At 47.6% G+C, this 17,895-nt stretch overlaps 3 protein-coding genes across 11 annotated transcripts in view; 2 read left to right on the top strand and 1 right to left on the bottom strand.

Moving 5' to 3' along the window:
- abhd12 (abhydrolase domain containing 12, lysophospholipase) overlaps positions 1-2,769 on the top strand; it is a 15,243-nt gene extending 12,474 nt beyond the window's left edge. For 3 of the 6 annotated variants that reach the window (XM_080287634.1, XM_080287635.1, XM_080287633.1), the window contains 7 exons: positions 370-407; positions 652-731; positions 807-889; positions 1,585-1,663; positions 1,918-2,112; positions 2,241-2,368; positions 2,443-2,769. In XM_080287634.1, the coding sequence (XP_080143760.1) occupies positions 370-407; positions 652-731; positions 807-889; positions 1,585-1,663; positions 1,918-2,112; positions 2,241-2,368; positions 2,443-2,479 (640 nt within the window). In that variant the 3' untranslated portion in view covers positions 2,480-2,769. The remainder of the gene's footprint in view (positions 1-369; positions 408-651; positions 732-806; positions 890-1,584; positions 1,664-1,917; positions 2,113-2,240; positions 2,369-2,442) is intronic. The other 3 variants (XM_026190386.2, XM_026190387.2, XM_080287636.1) reach the window with 1 other exon arrangement.
- A 3,849-nt stretch (positions 2,770-6,618) lies between these two features.
- LOC113034948 (barrier-to-autointegration factor-like protein) lies at positions 6,619-8,980 on the top strand. Of its 4 annotated transcripts, none has more exons than XM_026190133.2 (3): positions 6,619-6,827; positions 7,915-8,045; positions 8,642-8,980. In XM_026190133.2, the coding sequence occupies exons 2-3, from the start codon at positions 7,920-7,922 to the stop codon at positions 8,786-8,788; spliced, it is 273 nt and encodes a 90-aa protein (XP_026045918.2). In that variant the 5' UTR covers positions 6,619-6,827; positions 7,915-7,919; the 3' UTR covers positions 8,789-8,980. The 4 variants fall into 4 exon arrangements, with proteins under 4 accessions (XP_026045918.2, XP_080143764.1, XP_026045919.2 ...); XM_080287638.1 differs by having other exon boundaries at positions 6,658-6,827; positions 7,919-8,045; XM_026190134.2 differs by having other exon boundaries at positions 6,684-7,130.
- A 4,332-nt stretch (positions 8,981-13,312) lies between these two features.
- On the bottom strand, positions 13,313-17,105 carry LOC113035430 (very long chain fatty acid elongase 6-like). Its single transcript, XM_026190985.2, has 4 exons — positions 16,923-17,105; positions 15,947-16,078; positions 14,889-15,040; positions 13,313-14,813 (listed from the first exon to the last, which is right to left on the bottom strand). Exons 1-4 carry the CDS (start codon positions 17,018-17,020, stop codon positions 14,389-14,391), a joined length of 807 nt encoding a protein of 268 aa, XP_026046770.2. The 5' UTR covers positions 17,021-17,105; the 3' UTR covers positions 13,313-14,388.
- Between the last annotated feature and the right edge of the window lie 790 nt (positions 17,106-17,895).

Here is a 17,895-nt window from a genome sequence, read left to right as displayed (position 1 = left end):
TCACTAATAGGGTGGCAGTGCTATAAGACCCGCCCACATGAGAACAGGAAAGGAGAAAACGGTCACGGCTCAGCGTGTGTCTAATGCAGTGGGTGTGGGTGGATGTTGGACAGGTGGTGTCTTAGTGAGGCTTTGAATCATTCCTGCCACACCTTTCCAGCTTTAGTCACGACTTCTGAAAGCCTTCTCAACATTCAGGCATCGAAACTGGAAATTAGCTCTAAAGTTTTATAGTGGGGGGGGGGGGTCACTGCTGCCCCTGCAGGACGCTAGAGGAACTGCAAGTTTCAGTCCCAGAGGTCGATCAGCAGCAACGAGGCTGAAGCAGATCCAAGGATTCCGATTTAATCCGAGTTTCTTTTCTTTCAGAGTGGCAACCAATGTGGTCAGACGGCTGTGTGACAGAGGTACACACACACACACACACACACACACACACACACACACTTCTCTCCTTAGTGTGTGTGAAATGAGGGCTGGCTCAAGACTTTTGCACAGCACTGTGTGGATTAAAAATAGCAAAACAGCAGATTGAGAACGACATTAACTAAAACTCCCAGGAGTTTATTTCTGGGTTTAATTGGAGCGTCTCAGCAGCCGAGGATTGTGGGAAACGTAGCGTCAGGTACTAATGATGACATCGTTTCACAGGAAGTCCTCCTGACGCGCTCATCTTAGAGTCTCCTTTCACCAACATCAGAGAGGAGGCCAAGAGTCACCCCTTCTCCATGGTAACACACACAGACACACACACAGACGCACACAGCTCCTGCAGGTGTGTCTCACAGTGCGTGTGTGTGTTTCAGGTGTACCGGTACCTGCCCGGCTTTGATTGGTTCTTCCTGGACGCCATCACTGCCAACAACATCCGCTTCACCAGCGATGAGAAGTATGTACCTCATCAAAGCTCCTCCCACGTGAAACGTGTTTTCGAGCGGCGCCCGGCTGCTCGTCAGCAGCTCGCTACGTCGTTTTTAAAAAGCATGCGGCTGTTTGACCTGAATCAGCGTGCAGAGCGCCTCCGAGCGTTTACTTGTTCTCGGGGTTTGGAGTAAATTCCTGAGTGGGTGGAACAGGAAACGTTTTTACCGTCTTTGGATAATTTTGGAGTTGATGTTAAATTGTCCGAGGAACATTTCGAGTTTCTCGTGAAGTTTAAACCGAATCGTTGATTTTTCACTTTTATGACCCGAGCAGGTCTGACGGATGGAGCTTGATTGTTTTTAGACGCTGATCCTGGATCTGCTCGTGCAGCGTCAGAGAACAGACTTTCATTACAGCTGCTGACCTTCGACCCTGCAGACTAATCTGGAAATATTAGCTCGTTATGTGTGTGTGAATATCTGGTGATTCACACACACATAACCCAAACAGCAGCACCTAGTGGCTGTTAGAAGAACTGCAGCAGAGGCGTTTAGAATAGAATAGAATAGCCTTTATTGTCATTGTACAGAGTACAACGAAATTGGAGTGCCACTCCCTTGGTGCAAGTTTCAATAATAAATATAAATGTAAAATATAAAAAGTACAATAAAATAATTGCAAGTACAAGTTTAATGTCCCTGAATGTTTGTGTGTCTGCAGCATGAACCACATCTCCTGTCCCGTGCTCATCCTCCACGCCGAGGACGACAGCGTGGTTCCTTTCCACCTCGGTAAGAAGGTAAGAAAGTGTGACCGAAACATCTCCACCAATCTAAAGAAATCCGTCAAGAACAAGTCTTATTCTTTAAGACAGCGGCCCCCAACCTCCACGGCACGGACCGGGCCGCGAGAGTTGAGGCTCGGGTGTGAAGTTTCTGGTTTTCAGGGTTTTTATCGTTAACTCGGTAGAACTGAAGCTAAAACGAAAACATTGGACAGATTTCTGCTGTATTGTCACGTTAATAGAAACCGGAACGTTTCATGTTTTTAAAGAACGTTCTGATGTGGACGGATCTGCTCCAGCAGCATTTATGCAACGCCAAATCACAACAGGGCGCTTTTCATAGAGCCGACGATCACACAGAGAGGAGCCAACAACCAGACGACCCTGTGAGCAGGCGCATAGGCGAGGGTGGGAGCAGGAAGAGCCAGGCTCAGGGAGGGTGGCGTCGAAGACGGGAGAGAGAGGCACGAGTTTCTGTGTGACCGATCTGTAGAGCCGCGCTGTGACGGTGTAGACCGGACGCAGCACGCCATTTTTCCTGCAGTAGAAGAAGAAACTGAGACTAACCCGCCTCCTCGCCCTCTCCCTGCAGCTCTACTCGCTGGCGTCGCAGTCGAAGAGCCTGAGCGGTCACAAGGTTCAGTTCGTGCCCTTCCCCGCCGCGCTCGCCTACAAGCACAAGTTCATCTACAGGAGCCCGGAGCTGCCAAACATCCTCAGGTAGGATCAGCTCGCGGTGATGTCACGGTGAGCCACGAAACCGCGCTCACGCTGCTCTTTGTCTTCTCTTTCAGTGATTTCCTGGGCACAGCTCATCCCGTCGCACAGTGAGGACAGACAGGAAGTACTCGGATTACTCTCTGCACTCCACGACAGCCGCACCGCCGCGGCTCGTTTTGTCCTCGCATGACCTCGACACATCATTCCTCCTTCTGTTAGCATTCCTCCCACAGCCGCGCTCGCGTCACAGCACGCAGGGTCGCCACGGCAACCGATGCTTTTAAAGAGTGGTGACGTGGAGTTTTTAATATTTTTGTGTGATTGTGTCGAGTTTATCACTGGAACTTGTCTGAAGGCCTGTTACAACTTGAATTAAATATTATTTGTTTTATTTGTCTTCATTTATCAGTTCTGCTGTTTGTTTCAAAAACATCTGAAAATGTTGATGTCAGCATTTCTTACAATGACTGAAATAAAGAGATTTTTATTTTTCAATGTAAAGATGCAAAAATATCCAAAATTAAATGTTAAATCATCAGATGAAAGAAAAAATGTTAACAAGGCAATTTTGACGACGAAAATCTCGTTTAAAAACAAACAAGCAGAAAACGAGTCGAGGACGAAGCTTTCTGTGTACAAAACATCAGGTTCATGTTTCTGTGGTGAAGGAAATAAAAACAGCAGCAGAAACAGATTCTGACGCGAAACCATTACCCACGAGACACCTGGGCGCTCACGCCGGGCCTCGAACAAGCAACTCAAAACCAAAATAACAACAACAATAATATTAATGAGCTCTGAGCTGATGATGATGCTCAGCTTCATCGAACACGATGATTTTTTTAAACTAAAAGAAGATTAAAAAAATAAAGATTTAGTTTTACAAGCTGCTTGGTTCCCTGAACGCACCGCCACAGACACGCGCTCGTTAGCTTATTTATGCTGTAATGTGATTGGATAGTGAGTAAACAGCGCTCTCTCGCTGTTTGACTCAAAGGCACGATTCTGCACAAATATATCCACCTGGACGTACAGGCAAAATGCAAATGCTGTTTATGGCCTCCTCACAACAATGATAAGAAAAATAAACTGAGCCAATATAGCATGTTTGTTAATACAGAGACACACATGTTACTGTGACCTCTGGTCTCCCACTCAGAGACACAGGTCTCCGAGTGTCCAGCATTCAGACCTGAGGACTCATGTGAGAGAAAATCTGCTCACACAGATATTAGAGCCAAACACTGTCAGTAAGGCCTCTGCAATGTTCTGAAGACAGTTAAACGTGTCAGGTAGTGACGTCCAGCAGGTGAACATGCAGCTCCGTGAACATGCACAGCTGTGGATTCCAGCTGTGTCCATAGTTCTGCAAACTTTGACCCCACAGAGTCGAGCTTTTCAGTTCAATCAGCTGCATTTCGATTAACTGGCATTAACTCAGCCAGTTAATGCGAGACAAACCAGCTGCTCATTAAAGCTTCTGGTTTGATCAGTCTCGAGTATACGGATGTATCCGTGTATTTCCGTGGTGCTGATGCTGAGCCGACAGCTGCTGAAGCATTTGAAGTGTCTGAATGTGGAAATTTCAACATCGCTTGAAAAAAAACTGCCAGCTAACAACGTCCCTCTGACCAGTAGACGAAGTTATTTTTAGCCAATTACAAGTTGAATCTGGTACTTGGGGTTGTTAGCTAAGATACCGTCATTAAGAAGCGGCACAACTAATGTCTCTGCGAGCTGATTTGCGATGTGCACCGCTGACCCGGCCATTTATTTTTTAATGCACCTGCTCAGATTAACTCACTGCGTGTCGTGTCCAGGGCTGGACTGGGACAAAAAAATGGCATTTTGACTGGAGACCGGCCCCCCAGGTATTAAAGCCATAAAGCCTTTGAATGAAAACAAATGCTGTTGTGACAGTCCCATATGGAAAAGAAATAGTAAAAACTTATATGATTTACTCATGAAAGTGGCCACTTTCTCATTACTTTCATATATTGTTTTAGTATCCAAAACATACAAGTTTCATTATATAATTTTTCAAAGGATCTTATATCTGTTTTTACTCTTGTATGCTTTTCATACAAGTTTCACACAAGACAGATACAAACTTTATAAGATTTATATACATCTTTTCCATATGTACACTGTCTTGTTGGTATATTTGCTAGACCCGCCCCTGCACAGTTACCAGCTGTCAGCTGCTTAGAAAAGGATCCTGGTGTTATTTGTCTCTCAGAAACAGTTCATAACTTCAACTCATCCATGTCACCTAAAAGGTAAACCTGTTTCTCCATCACCTGTTCAGCTCTGATGATTCAGTAAGGACATCTCCTGGTTTCATCTTCATGTTTCCCTCTCACCACATATCCAAACCATATCATGACCAGCAGCTTTACAGCTGTGGCTCCAGCAAACATCAGCTGATATTAGAAATTAATATTAAATAAATTCTAACAACAGCTGATCAAGCTTAAACGTGCTGCTGTTGTTTAGCGCGGCATCCGCTGGTTTCCTCTTTCTGGCGCAAAGTGATAAACAAACAAGAGAGACGATCAGCTGATCATTGATCAGTTTCATGATTGAAGTAGCAACAGGAGAGGGAGGGGAGAATGAGAGGAGAAGAGGCAGCTGTGCAGCATAAAGACAGAATAACTCCAGCTTTGTGTCTTTTTTCCATTCTAGCTAAAGTCCGGGACAAACTGCGTCTCTTCTCAGCTCAATACGAAACGTGTAATATTTTCTCTGAATGACGGACCATTCCATTTTTTTAAGGAGCCGTTGGCAACTCTACTAACCTTATGAATAAAATAAAGTTCACTATCAGTAACATCATAGCACCACCCAGCTGTATAAAAACTCCGTCAAGCTGGCTAGAACGCAGTATGAGTTATTGCAACTGACAGTAAAAAGTCAGCACAACGAAAATAAACTCCACCTAAACGTGGTTTATATCTGACCCAGAGAGACTGCAGGTCATAACTTCTTACCTGAAGTTCAGTTCACCTGACACTCGGACTGGCGGCTGCTTCGGGTCTCTCCTCCTGCCTCCCCTTCCCTCATCCACCTGTTGCCTCTGTGGAAGCCCCGTCATAGCCACCACCAAACAACGGAGTTATTTCTACACATCGACCTGCATCTGGCCAATCCACCACCTCTCATTGTTCATGCCCTTACAAAAAAAATAAAAAATAAGTCACTGGGGATATGTCCGGTATGCCCGATGGCCAGTCCAGCTATGTTAACCTGCAACCAAATCTGCAGCTCCATACAGCAATGTTACGACTTAGATTACATCTTATAACTCATAACTCTTATGTTAGCTGCCCTCAGTAGCATACTGTCTGAAATATTCCACAGCTGCAATAATTCTTTAAGTGTTATTTTTTCCTTGGTATTCTAATTTCGCCGAAGTTTACTAAACTCAACAAACTTAATATTACTTACCGGGACATTTATTCTGTCCTCATTTTCTTTCACCGAAAAATTGTTTCCTGCAGTGACGTCTTTCGTGCTTGGCTCTCCTACCTTTGCTAACGTGATGCGCATAGCGCAGAAGCCGATGCTGCATTCACTTACACTCGGATATCTGAGCTTCACCGTGAAAACATAATCGGACATTTGATACTTGATTGAATTTTATTGTTTTGCCTTTGGGGTGGCCAGTCTGGTTTGGGGGGGGGGGGGGGGGTGGCCTGGGGGCTGGACACGCCACTGGGGCCAGGGCGAAGTCGTAGTCCCGCTGATCTGCTTCCGCCTCTCATGGTCGGTCAGCGGCACCGCCATGTTTCCGCTAAAGTACCCGGGTCACGGAGCGAGGGGAGCGAGGTGACCCGCAGACAGTGGGAACGCCTGTAAGAACAGCCAGAAGAGTAGCTACGGCCCAGCCCACCACACCAACACGTGGAGATCGTGGGGCGGGGCTTTATGAGTAGGGGGCGGGGCAATCAGCGGTACATTGAAAAAAAGAGTCCGCAGCGCTTTTACTTTCATGCACCTGGCTCCGTGTGTGACTGGATCAGCGGCAGCCGTCACGGCTCTGACGTGTCTGAGCAGGACTGCAAGCTCGTGACGTCACACACGTGTTTGAGGCTCAGGAGACACCTGGACCTGTGTGCTGGGCTCACCGTGAGTGGGAGGATTCTCACGGCGTGTTTAGTTTGAAATCACAGAATCTGCGCTCCAAAAAACAAAAGATGTTTGGGGATCTCATTTTCACCGAGGAGTGACTCCTCTTCAACTCACGCCATCTTTGAGTCTCTGCGTCATGACGTCACACCACGAGCGTCAGGGAACTCAGCGTGCATCCGGGTTTCCACAATAAAACGCTTCCTGTTCGAGCCGCCGCTGTGCTCAGGTGAGCTCCTCGTGCTCACAGGTACGCGGTGTGTCTCCTTAGTGTCCAGCGCGTGAGACCGGCCCAGGTCCACATCAGCGGGATCGAGTCCTCCTGTGACAGGTAGAGCTTCCACCTGCAGCTGGTTCCACTGGTTTTAATGGGAGTCCAGCAGCAGACACACGCGGAGGCACACAAACACACGCGCACAGTTCAAAAAATTAAACTGGTCTGAAGCCACAAGGAGCGCTGACCCCGCCCCCTGCAGCCCTCAGCTTCCTGCACGGTTGAAAACTCAGCAAGGAAAATCGCTATTGGCTGTCCTAAAAGTCGCTAAATGACGTCATCGCCTAATTTGCATAATTGGTCATGCTAATGTAATTGTAACGTTGTCGGAGAGAGAAATAACATCGTGGAAGAGACAAAGTGAGTAAAAAACGTCCTAAATGCAGTTAGTTTGTTTAGAACTACAAATTAAATTTCTTTTAGCAATTATTGTTTTTTGTAATGCCACAATTCCAACCCCGCAAAAGTGACCCGAAGTAGGCACTCTGGTGGAGTTACAGTGTGTGTGTTTATAAGTAGTTTTAAACCTTGTGATCCACAAAACAGCATAAGAGTAAAAGAACTGACTGCGTTACAGTCAGTGCGGAGCAGCGGCTTCGCTCATGCGCGGTTCATTTGCAGTTTGGGCACACAAGTGTGAGCGTCTCCTGCCCTGATAGCAGCGGGGGGAGGACTTTCCTCACCCCGTGAGCGCTTTGGCGCGGGTGAGGTGCCCACGGCAGCACCGCTGCTTGTTGAGAGTAAGAGCGATACGTTCTTTCAAGTCTCCAAAAACACCAGAAAAAGTCTCCAGATTTGTTGCTTGTCCCTTTTTAGAAAATAAAGTCGCTAAGGGGTCTGAAAAGTCACTAAATATAGGGACAAAGTCGCTAAGTTGGCAACACTGGCTTCCTGCTGAGAGGAGAAGGCCACTGAGGTCAAAGGTCTCCTGCAGATCAGCCACACTCTTCTGCAGGTGATCCTCCAGCTCATGAAGGTTTCCAAACTTTAACTTTCCCACAAAAACGTTTTTAGAGTTCATTTTGACACCAATGATCCGAACTCGCTCCAGACGAGTAGGAGAGGGTTTAGAGTGTGTGTGTGTGTGTGTGTGTGTGTGTGTGTGTGTGTGTGTGTGTGTGTGTGTGTGTGTGTGTTCCTGCAGTCAGGATGTCGACCACGTCTCAGAAGCACCGGGACTTTGTTGGAGAGCCGATGGCGGACAAACCTGTGACGGCTCTGTCAGGCATCGGAGAGACTCTGGGGAAGAAGCTGGACGAGAATGGCTTCGACAAGGTACACACACACACACACACACACACACACACACACACACACACACACACACACACACAGCACACGGCAGCTTCACTGCTGTGTGCTGTGTAGTCAGATTGTAGTTCTGTTGGAGCATTTTAACGACCTCACATGACCAATAATGGCTGCTGTGAGGTACTAACAGAGCGTCCAAGAAGGCGGAGCTCCAGGTTTGGTACACGGTGAAATTCAAGGATTTTGATTGGATGTTACTGAACACTGATCAGCAGGTTTCAGAGTCTGTGTGATGCTCCTGTGGGTTCTAGCATTAGCTGCTAACTGAGAGCACAAACATGGTCCACAGGTTCAGTTCAGGTGAAGCTAGCAGACAGCTAGCAGCTACAACTGCCTGTGTCACCCTCCACCTTTTAGGCAGACAGGCCACGCCCCTGATGGTGCAAACTGAAAGCCTGAATAGAATCCAAATAGCTGACTTATAAAGACCCTCTGTGCAGTTATCACAGGGGAAATTATCCACAGAGACTGTAACTGGACTGACTCACGTGTGTGTGTGTGTGTGTGTGTGTGTGTGTGTGTGTGTGTGTGTGTGTGTGTGTGTGTGTGTGTGTTTTCAGGCATATGTGGTTCTCGGTCAGTTCCTGCTCTTGAGGAAAGACACGGAGATGTTCACCGATTGGCTCAAAGACTCCATCGGCGCCAACTCTCGCCAGGCCAGCTCCTGCGCTCAGTGCCTGAAGGAGTGGTGTGACGCCTTCCTCTGAGGTGCCGCCTCTTCACAAAAACCACACCTGCGTTTGCTCACTTCCTGTTTCGGAGGCTTCTGATGGCTCTGCTGTTGTTAGGTGTTTGAGGTGGACTTCCTGCAGGAGCGCTGTGATGTCACAGCGCTCTGCCAGGTGTCTGTTTACCTGTTTCACTGAAGAACGTTTACATGAATAAAAGCTTTGTCTCCACGGCTTGCTGTCTTCTTTCTGAGTCCACCATAAAAACATCGAAGCCTCCGTATGACAGGGTACAGCGCCACCTGCTGCTGGATTTGTAGATGTGTTTGTGTTCATGCACGAGTACATGTGTGACATCATCCTGTGACATCATGCACGTACAGTGACACAGATCAGCCTGAGAGACGCTCGAGGACGCTGACCTGCTGGTGCTTTCCCCGCCGCCTCCTTAAGTCCACCCCTCTTAGAAATGGCTTCAGAAGAGGGCGGTTCCTTTTTAACACCGGACAGGTAAGTTTGAGGAGCGTTTTGCTCTTAGTCCATGAACTCATCATTTAAGAACTTTGTCTAATATTAAAAGTTGTTTGAGGATGTAAGAAAACGGATGCTGTGAACTACAGAGTCCAGCGTTTGTGTGTCGGGCTGTGAACATGCTGTGAGGCTTGAACACGGAGGACTCGGCTTCATCATCATTACTGTTCTCAGAGCTCTGACGCCATGAGCCGCACACAGCCTCTTTAAGCTCCTCCCACAGAAGGGAGGCTGCTGTTCAGGACCAAGTTCTTAAATTCATCCTCGTGTTCTTGTCGCTTCCTATCTTTGGGTGAGAGCGCGGATATCTGACAGCAGGTGAGCGTCAGGTTTGTTTGCACCTGAACACCTGAACATTCATTTGGAAGCATGGTTAAATATTGTTGATGCTCGTTTTTAGTTCAGTACATGGAATAAATCACTGGTTTGGAGAGGATGATGATTCGGTGCTTATCCAAGGCTGTGTGACACATTTTATCATCTGATCCTGTAACTGCAGCACAGCTTCCACATGTTGTTCTTGAAAAGCTGTGAACACACTGCTTTTAAAGTGTCCACAGTCTGTTTCTTCTTATTTCTGGATTATTTATGGTTGAGAAAACAAAACCATGTTTTCAGTGTTTTTTGTTTTTTTTACAGTCCCAGGTGTTTGTAAGTTAAAGACCCTACAATACTGTCCCACCGAGGGGCAGCCATCTGCTGTGTAAATCTGGCAGTGAGGCCAAAGACGAGGTTCAAAATCCATTTTTGGATACTGGATCCAAACATAAACGTCCAGGTTCCCGTTCTCAGACCTGGGCTGTTCCTCCAGCTCCAACAGCGAGCTGAACCCGGCAGGCTGTCTCCCTCAGGGAGGCGCTGTGAAGTCCTGACTCCATCTCTAAGGCGGAGCCCAGCCACGCTTCAGGGACCATAGCTGAGGGTGGAGCTCGCCCAGTCACTCCCCTCACTCGTGAATTGATTAAATAATCAAGAGAGCTCCGTGACGTCTGCATGAACAGGACCCATAATAATAACTGTGGTAACGTCAGGGACCGAGCAGAAAGGACACAGCTGCTTCAAAAAAAGGGATTTTATTGACCCCAAAATATGAAAATCTATTCAACACAGCCAAAAAACTTCAACAGGCAGACCAATAAAAGAGTTCAACTCAATAAACTAAACTCAAGATTAACAAAACCTTCTGTTTGCTGCTCAGGATGCCGATGATCACTCAGAAGCACCTTCGTCAGCGACCCGTGTTAGAGAAACTAGAGATGAATTATATAACGTTAAATTACTGTTAAACAAATGACTAAGTTTACTTCAGCCATATTCCATATAAATTAGGTATCATACAAAAATAAAAATAGTCATGACAATAAAAGACTTTCAGGACTTATACTACACCAACATCTGTTATACTTTGGCACTAAGGGAACACTTGTCCCGATCAGATCAGTGAGCTGGGATCTTTTATTCTGAACATGAACTACTGTTACAGCAACAGACATGGACACAACTCAATGTCCACTATGTGAAGCAGCCGAACACAGGCCTGCTCCTCTCGCTGACTGAGATAAACTGCTGCCATGTTTGTTTTCCATCTATACTGTCCAGTCTCTGCTGGACGTGGTACAGCTTCTGTAAACTAATGTCCTGGCTGCTCGAGGCTCCGTTTTCTCTGACAGTTTCAATCAAAATTAGAAACGATGCTCTTGTGACCCGTGGTAGGTACCTATTTAAAATAGGTCAGAGCCGTAGGCGCACAAAGGGTTTAATTTTTAATACAAAATAAAAGTAACAGTATAACAGCTGCACCTAAAAACAATTAAAAACGTTACTTTATTGAAAACGATAAAACTGTATGATTGCCCGTGAGACAGGGGAACCGGGGAAGCGTTTAATAACAAATCGACACAACACGCACATTAAAAAGGGACGACAACTCACACATAACCCCAAATGGGGAAGACACTCTAGGAAAAGAGAGCAAAGCTTCAGTGCCGTCTTCACTCGGGCTCACCGCAGCAAAACGCGGCAGGACAAAAGAAAGGATTTGTTTTCCACGCAGCGCCTTCACCGTCTGCAGCGATATCCCTCTCTCCCTCCCTCTCTCCCTCCCTCTCTCCCTCCCTCTCTCCCTCCCTCTCTCCCTCCCTCCCTACAATGAAAACAATAATGGCCCAAGAATAGATCCCTGCAGTACCCCCCATGGCAGAGGGACCAGAGAGGATGAGGCCAAACCCAACTTAACACAAAAGCTCCTGAGAGATAGGATTTTATCCACGAAAGTGCCCGGCAGGATATTCCTACACAATGCTGTAATCGAGAGATCAGCAGGTCGTGATCCACCGTGTCGAATGCAGCAGTCATATCCAATAGAACAAGCACTGCATGTTTACCACAGTCCGTTGCTACCATAATGTTGTTCACGACCTTTATGAGAGCCGTCTCTGCGCTGTGAAACGGCTTAAAGCTCAGAGGTGGGTCTGAAGTCATAATGGAAGTGTGTGAGCCTGGTTTCTTAAGTTGGGGATGGATAACTGCATGTTTAAACTCACTCAGTACTTGACCTGACAAGAGGATGGTAGTGATTATGTTCAGAACATGTGGTCCAACAGTAGGAAACACTTTGGTTCCTAGTTTGTGAGCAGAGTGAAAATTGAAGTGTGTTCCTCACCAACAGGGGGCAGTGTTTACCACACAGTGCTGCCTGGTTTCCTTGTAAAGCAGCCGGGTGTCCATCAGAGAGCTGCTTATCCCTGCACGGCTCTCTAAAGAGGGTTTTCCCTCGATTGGAGCCTCAGCTATTAGGCAGCAGTATTCCTCCCAGCAGGAAGGACCTGTTTGAGCTTCCATGAAAGCAAAACAGAGGTAATATATCAGGCCTAATAATACCTCACGCAGCCCGCTTATTAATTATGGTTGGCTTGGGTCACTCATCAAACAGCGCGTCCCAAATCTGGGACACATCACTCGGAGCTTAAATTTAACAAACAGATCACTTCTGTGTTGCCAAAAAGCGTTTTGCAGTTAAGGCAGTTTTGTCAGGGCGCAGCTTGGAGAAACTCGGCTTGACTATTGTAACGCACTTTACAGCCAAGCGCCCGTCTCTTAACTGCCCATACGGAAAAGAAATAGTAAAAACTTATATGTGATTACTCATGAAAGTGGCCACTTTCTCATTACTTTCATACATTGTTTTAGTAAGTATCCAAAACATACAAGTTTCATTATATAATTTTTCAAAGGATCTTATATCTGTTTTCACTCTTATATGCTTTTCATACAAGTTTCACACAAGACAGATACAAACTTTATAAGATTTATATATATCTTTTCCATATGGGTGGTACTATCCTGTCCTCCTTCATCAACTTCCTGTTTATCACAGAATTCATTTCAAAGGCCTAACGTTGGCTTATAAATGCCTCCATCCCTTTCTGATGTACTCCAGCCCTGTGTTCCCTCGCAGCTGCTTTTGGTTGTTCCAAAATCCAGGTTGAACTTTATGGGGAAAAAAGCTTTTTCAGTTGCGGCGCCCAAACTTTAAGTATATGACACACTTCCTGCTTTTAAGTCTCTTTTGAAAACATCTTTTCCCCACCGCGTTTGGAGCGCTGTGAGTAGATGTGCTCTTTTTATTTTATGTGAGCAGTTTTACCATTTATCTGTTTTTTGTTCAGTACTTTAGGAAAACTTATGAATAAATTGGATCTGAATTTGATGGCTCGTACGCTGCAGCCGAGGATTCGCTCGTGCGCAGAGATCCCATCAGACCTGATGGCGTTGGACTGAGACGCCGCTCCTGCTGCGGCGATGCTGACGTCTCAGGAAACGACTGAAGAACACTTTCACGCAGCTCTTCGTACGAATGACGCTGAGATGAGATGAAATCATCTTTGAGGTTTCTCATTAAGTGATTTAGTGTTCGAGCTCCTCTGTGGGAACTTTTGGGACCAAAACATATTTTCCTGTGAATCAAATCTCAGAAATCAGCTGATTTTCAGCACAGAGCAGGTCAAAGGTCGTCCAGGTGAGAACATGATGTACAAACGTAAAAAGTGCATCTTTATTCGTTTTCATCAGTACAATAAATAAATGTTTTAGTCAAGAAAAAAAAAAGAAAATAACAAAGAACAGAATTCTATAAAAAGCCGTACAGCGACTGCAGACACAGGAAGACGTCTCTGTAAACCGTCATCAACGTTCATCCCGACACTCAAACAGGAAGTGTCAGACGTCTCCAGCAGCCAATCAGGTGCCTTCATAGGTCAGGTAAACAAAATGATCAATAAATAGATTTTAAAAATGGAGGGGTTCTTCTGTTTGTCAGCGGACGAAGGAAAAGTGAAATGAGAAAGGATGGAAAAACCTCCTGATCACGTGTTCACGTATGTAAACGCCACAGGAAGTGAGGTCAGAACTTGAGTTTAAAGGGAGCTGAGGTTAAGGACCTCCTGCAGTTTCCCTCCGTTACAGAGAGCCCAGCGCTGCCCAGTGTCACCGAGATGGACCAATCAGAGCAAATTACTGCTCTTACATCAGCAAACAGAGGAAGACACCAGGACGTCTTTAAACGCCGCGTGTCATGTGAAAGCAGGAAACCTGGTTTTCTGAATCTGCAGCTCGCCAGCTTGATGCTCCTCTTCATCTTCATCTGACCCTGAAAATCTCCCAGCATCCTCCTCTCCAAGCTCGTGTGTCACAAACCAGGAACTCTGTGAGGATTCATGAAGCTTCAAACATGCAGTGAGTGAAAGAAACCGTCTGTGCTCCACCCGGATGAGCGAGGGCAGGTGTGGTGAGCAGGTGGAACCAGTGGAACCAGTGCGAGGAGGAATGCTGGGAGAGGCTGGATCAGTGCTCGGGGGACATTCCAGCCTGATGACTGAAGAGGAGGCTGAAACCAGCCCTCATCATCACTGAAACACGGAAAGCATCAAAGGGCAGATAAACTATGAAGTTATGTGTAGCTGTGTGTTGGCCCCGCCCCCTCACAGTGTCGTTCACAGGTTTTTCCATCCTGTCCAGTAAAAACTGGTAAAAAAAAAAGAAAAAAAAAAAAAGTAAAGGTCATGTTCTAGCAGCTTCAGTTTTTAACCTCCTGGCTGGTTCTGCTGGTTTTACTGGGTTTTGGTGGTCTTGGCGTCGGGGCGCAGGTACGTCTGGTAGAAGAAGTTGGAGAAGAGCAGCAGGTAGCTGAAGTACATGAGGGCGGCCCAGACGATGTTGTCCAGGCTGGAGGGGCAGTCTCCCTGCTGCATCCAGCGGTACACCAACGCGCTCACCGCCACGCCCATCGCCATCTGAGCGATCTGAGCGCTGGTGATCAGCACGGCAAAGGGGCGGGGCACGCGCAGCCCGGCGGCACGGGCCGCGTAGTAGCTGTACATGAGCGCGTGCACGGTGTAGTTCATGGTCATGAACCAGCCGCCGCCGGCCACCATGTCTTTGTAGGAGTACCAGGAGTAGAGCAGCACGGTGATGTGGTGGTACCAGTGCAGGAAGAGCAGCTTCTGCTTCCTCAGCACGATGAACGCCGTGTCGCCTGCAAACAAAGCTCACGTTAGTCACACGTTTCATCTCGGCGCCGCTACAAGGCTATAAAAGCTAACGCACTGACCGAGCTCTGGAGCCTTGCTGAGGACGAAGGCGTACGCCCAGAACTTGCTGACCGGGCCGTTGTAGAAGCTCCGGTCACAGATGGACTGTCTGAAGCCGCTGGAGCTCAGGATGTGGAACATGTAGGGACCGGTCCGGATCGCCCCGATGATGCTGCAGAGAACCAGAAACAAATCCATCAGAGCACAGAAACAAGGACACGAGCAGAAACACGGCGTGGCCACTCAGAGCAGCACTACCCTGAAGACGCCCTCAGCGTGTGTGCGTGTGTGCGTCTGTGTGCGTTTTGGTTCTTACTATCCTGGTAGGGACCAGAATCATTTTTCACAAACTGTGGTTTTAGGGTCATAATTGGGTCATGGTCATGGTTATGTAAGCTTATAGCTAAAGCAGTAGGTCAACCCTAACCCAGGAAAGCAAACTGTTGTGTGTCTGTGAGGAAGTGAGGCTCCTTTTAAAGGTTCATTCTGCTGATTTTAATCTTTGTGTTTACAGCAGCTTCATGTTTCCTGACAGCGGCCATGACTCCGCCCACATCTCTATTGTTCTCACACAGGTGAAAAAACAAACACACCTGAGCCGCAGGTACCTCTGGAGCAGGTTACCATGGGGACAGCATGCTGGCTGTGCACAAGTGTTGATTCAGCAAGAATGCAATGCAAAGCATGCCTGTGGTTACCATGGAGACTGTCAGTGTTTCACTCTGCAGCGTCTCTACGAGACTGAAGGAATTTTCTCCTTTGTTGAAAACACCGTACAAGCGCGTGCATGCCCCGCCCACCCGGGATTCACTGCTTTGAGAGTTTCGTTCATTTGTAGCCTGACGGTGTGATCAGTGACATCACTGAGAGGACTGAGTCCCGCCACGATCGACACTGACAGCTCTTTTATGGTGATGTAGTGGGAGGAGCTTCAGACCATCACAGCGTGGCTGAACGTCTCGTTTTAGGTGTCACTTATGCGTGGTTAACTCTGTGAAGGTGACCAATCACAGAGCAAGGAACGAGTCCCGCTGTCCGTGGAGTGCGTGTGAGTGTGTGCACGTGTGAGGAGTGTTACCTGAAGATGGCGAGGCTCAGTGACCAGAGGATGAGCGGCCGGCGCAGGTTGAGCTTGGGGCGTGTCTTCATGTAGTGCTGCCCTCCAAAGACCAGGGCGACGTACAGCGCGCAGAACACGAACGAGCTCTTCCTGCAGGAGCAAACACTCGTTTAGTCCGGAGCTTTTTTGGATTCAGGGGAAAACATCATTTGTTTTGGTGGCAGCAGAGTTTCCTCACGAGCCTGAAGGTTACATAATTTTTAAATACAGCAGCTGGCGCATGCGCATATCACCGAGTGTGTTCCTATCACAGTTATGAGCAAGTCAAATATTTCACGTCGCATCATGCGCGTCGCTCGCGGAGGGCTCGGCAGGGCGGGACGAAAGCAAATACAACCGTGACGTCACTGGCCAAGCAGCTCACCTGCGGTACACCTGCGTGTGCCACTGACCACACGTCCTTACGTAAGGCTCTGGAAGTTTCTCGGCAGGTGTGTACCCGGAGAAAGTATCCGTGCGTGCGCCCCACCAAACCCCGTTCAAAAACAGTTCGTTTCTGCGGTTCCTCCCGGTCTGCGCTTAAAGCGGCTTTTAAACTGAATGAGTCCGAGTGTCGTGAAAAACCCACACCGCCCCATCTATCCCGCTATCACGGCACACAAATCACGCTCTCTACCGACACAGAGCTGGTCCTCCCGGTACGTGCCGCTACCGGACAGGTGAGACACTTTTGGTGAACCGGATCGGGGGGATTCCTGGGTGTATCCCGAAACCAAGGCTGTACCCCGAGTGTCCCAGTAAAACGAAGAGCACCTTTAAAAACGCAATAACTTTACAAAGTCGAACCTTTTACATGACAATCAACAGGATGGATTCTCATTTAATTTAATTGATTTAATTTAATTTTGCCGTTTTTCGAGATGACGCGTCCGGTCCCGGAGAAACTTGCCGGGACCGTCTCGGGGTTTCGGTCCGAAGCTGAAGCGGGACTCACCAGTTGGCCTGCATCCACTCGATCGCTCCCCGCTCGTCGAAGCGCCGCTCGAAGCTGTACTCGGACAGCCGGAAGTCCGTCCCGTTCACCGGCAGCATCTCTGGTTCTCTCAGACTTCAGTAACGACGGCAAAGCGAGAGGACGCTCGGAGCCCGCCTGCAGTCTGTCCGCTCGCCTCTCTGCGGCCCTATTAAACAGCCCTGCGGAGGGGGCGGGGCCTCCGGACTCACCTCTCTGCGTCTCATTCATACTTCAGTGACGTGTTCATCCTTCACTGCCATGAAAAGTTCAGCTGGCTTTAAGCGTGACCAAATGCCAGAGGAAGGACATCGGGGTCACCTGCCGCCTTTTACAGGTGTGAATGTCTGAGCACCTTAGTGCTGGATCACTCCTTTAAGCCCTGACCCCAGATTCAGCAGAGTCCGGTTCTGTTCTGTGATGATGCATCAGTGTTTGATCCGTTTCTGATCACTCACTGTAGGAAACCAAACAAAGTGTAAACTCCCAGGGCTCCTTTGGGACAGATGTCAGCTCAGAACAGGGCAGAGCTGATGTTACAACCCTGAGTATTATGTAAACCTACCTGCCCTGCTGCCTCCTAACCCTAGTTTTTTTTTTCCTTTTCTCTTCTTTTTCTTTCTTCTTTATTTTTCAATTATAAGTTAAAATGTGACAGCAAAGAAAGTGTAAAAAGACATACTACTGTTATATTCAACAGCTGTCCCAATAAAAGAGATAATAATAATAAAAAAGAACAGGGCAGAGCAGGTAACAGGTCTCCTTTACCTGCATATAGAGGCCGGGGCCATCTTCCAGCTGAGGGTCCCTGTGTTAAGCTGACAGTGTGAATGCATGACGCCATTAGATGTGATAAAGCCCCCCCGCCTTCTGCTGACGTCTGCAGCAGAACAAACTGATAATCAGGCTCTGCAGTCACAAACTCTTCGTTCCACATCAGCAGATTATCAGCACG

The sequence above is a fragment of the Astatotilapia calliptera genome, chromosome 13 (genome assembly GCF_964374335.1).
Source record: "Astatotilapia calliptera chromosome 13, fAstCal68.1, whole genome shotgun sequence".
NCBI classification, from domain to species: domain Eukaryota; kingdom Metazoa; phylum Chordata; class Actinopteri; order Cichliformes; family Cichlidae; genus Astatotilapia; species Astatotilapia calliptera.
This window is presented reverse-complemented; position numbering and strand designations above follow the sequence as displayed.